The sequence below is a fragment of the Nicotiana attenuata genome, unplaced genomic scaffold, assembly GCF_001879085.1.
Source record: "Nicotiana attenuata strain UT unplaced genomic scaffold, NIATTr2, whole genome shotgun sequence".
NCBI classification, from domain to species: domain Eukaryota; kingdom Viridiplantae; phylum Streptophyta; class Magnoliopsida; order Solanales; family Solanaceae; genus Nicotiana; species Nicotiana attenuata.
The window spans coordinates 398881-400511 of NW_017670363.1; the positions used below are offsets into that span (position 1 = coordinate 398881).

The following is a 1631-nucleotide window of genomic DNA, read 5'->3' on the forward strand; positions in this document are numbered from 1 at the left end:
TGTTCCTATGTGATAATCGCAAAAGTTACTCAACATATGATTGATGTATTATTTCCGCTGATATTACTTAATTTAGAGCCGATTTAACCTGGTCCGATGGTCAGATTCAATATAAACGGACACGATATACCTTTTAACTTTAAAACTGGACAAAATGTCTTTCCTTCCTTTGCATTTAGACAAAAAAAAAAAAAAAAAAAGCGAGGTTAAAATGTTTATCACTAAATTTTAAATACCAAATAGTTAAGTCAATAAATGAATAGACCAATCTTAGATAGAAGTGTAATGTATTTTTTTTTTTTGTCAACAGACGAACTTATATTGATTTAAATTGTGCCATTACAAGGAGCTTGTTGCAATACACTACAAAAACTGTAATCAAAATCTTGATCGTTGGAGTGATCTCTTTCCAAAAAGGTGGGACTGTAGGACAAGTTTGTCGTGCTTGTAGACTTCACCAATCTTGGGTAGGCAGTGCCTTGCTGATCAGCCAAAAGGTGTGGTAGCAAAAAAGTTAGTGGCTGGGTGAAGATTGTTGTGTAGTCTCTGACATTAGCAGATGAACCATTTTGAGCGAGAGTATGTGCAACGTAGTTTTGCTCTCTGTATGTGTGGATAATCGGAGGATTACCCAGCTGCTGGATTAAGTACCTGCATTCCATTAAAGTGGATGAGTAGTGCAAATTATCTTTGTTAAGCATTGATATTACCTCAGTAGAATCCACGTTCACTTCCAGCGGTATGAGTTGATGAAGCCATGCTAATTGCAAACCCTGTAATAATGCATTTAGTTCCATATAGGTGGAGTTACCTGTAGATATTGTACCCATGAAGCCTAGTATACACTGTCCCATTGTATTGCAGAAAACTCCTCCTGTACCATTGTTAGATGTATTGGTTTTGGCTGCTCCATCGGTGTTTAGTTTAGTTTTACCTAAAGGTGGTGGATGCCATTTGACATACATGTGTGTGCGTGTTTGTGGTTGTGCATTTTGTTGAATAAGGTAATGATATTCTACTGCCTGTGTTATCAAATGCTGTATTGGAGGAGGTGGGTGTGAGTTTCTATTAAAAAGATAGTGGTTCCTTAGCTTCCAAATATGCCATACTATGTGTGGGATAAGGATGCGTGATGGCAAGTTGAAAGGGAGGCTGTTAGTGTTATTGATTAAATGGTGTATGATTTGGATGGGTGCTAGGAGTTGGATGTCACAAGTATGTAAAGTATTGTCAATCCTCAATTGAGACCATATAGTGGTCGTGATAGGGCACTGAAATAGTAGGTGGTTAATTGTTTCTGTGGTCTGAAGACAAAGATTGCACGTATTGGATTGTGTGATATTTATATGGTATAGGTAAGAAGCTGTTGCTAATCTTTGATGTGAGACTAGCTACAGGAAATGTATTATTTTTGGAGGTAATTTTAATTTCCAAAGATAATCATGTGCGTAGGTTGTTTTTGGTTTTTCTAGCGTATGGTATAACAATTTAACAGAGAATTGGCCGTTGGGAGTGAGCCCCCAAATGATCTGATCAAAAGCGTGGGAGTTAGTTAAAGTAGGGATATGGATTTGGTTAATCAATGAAAGGGTGTCTCCGGAAATACAAAGAATAATGAGTTTGTTTCAATT

At 37.0% G+C, this 1631-nt stretch overlaps 1 protein-coding gene across 1 annotated transcript; it reads right to left on the reverse strand.

Moving 5' to 3' along the window:
• Positions 1-326: 326 nt before the first annotated feature.
• Positions 327-965, reverse strand: LOC109238377. Its single transcript, XM_019404809.1, has one exon. It carries the CDS (start codon positions 963-965, stop codon positions 327-329), a length of 639 nt encoding a protein of 212 aa, XP_019260354.1.
• Between the last annotated feature and the right edge of the window lie 666 nt (positions 966-1631).

Excerpts from the sequence above, each read along its gene's own strand:
- LOC109238377 (XM_019404809.1), bottom strand. The coding sequence starts at position 965 with ATGTATGTCAAATGGCATCCACCACCTTTAGGTAAAACTAAACTAAAC.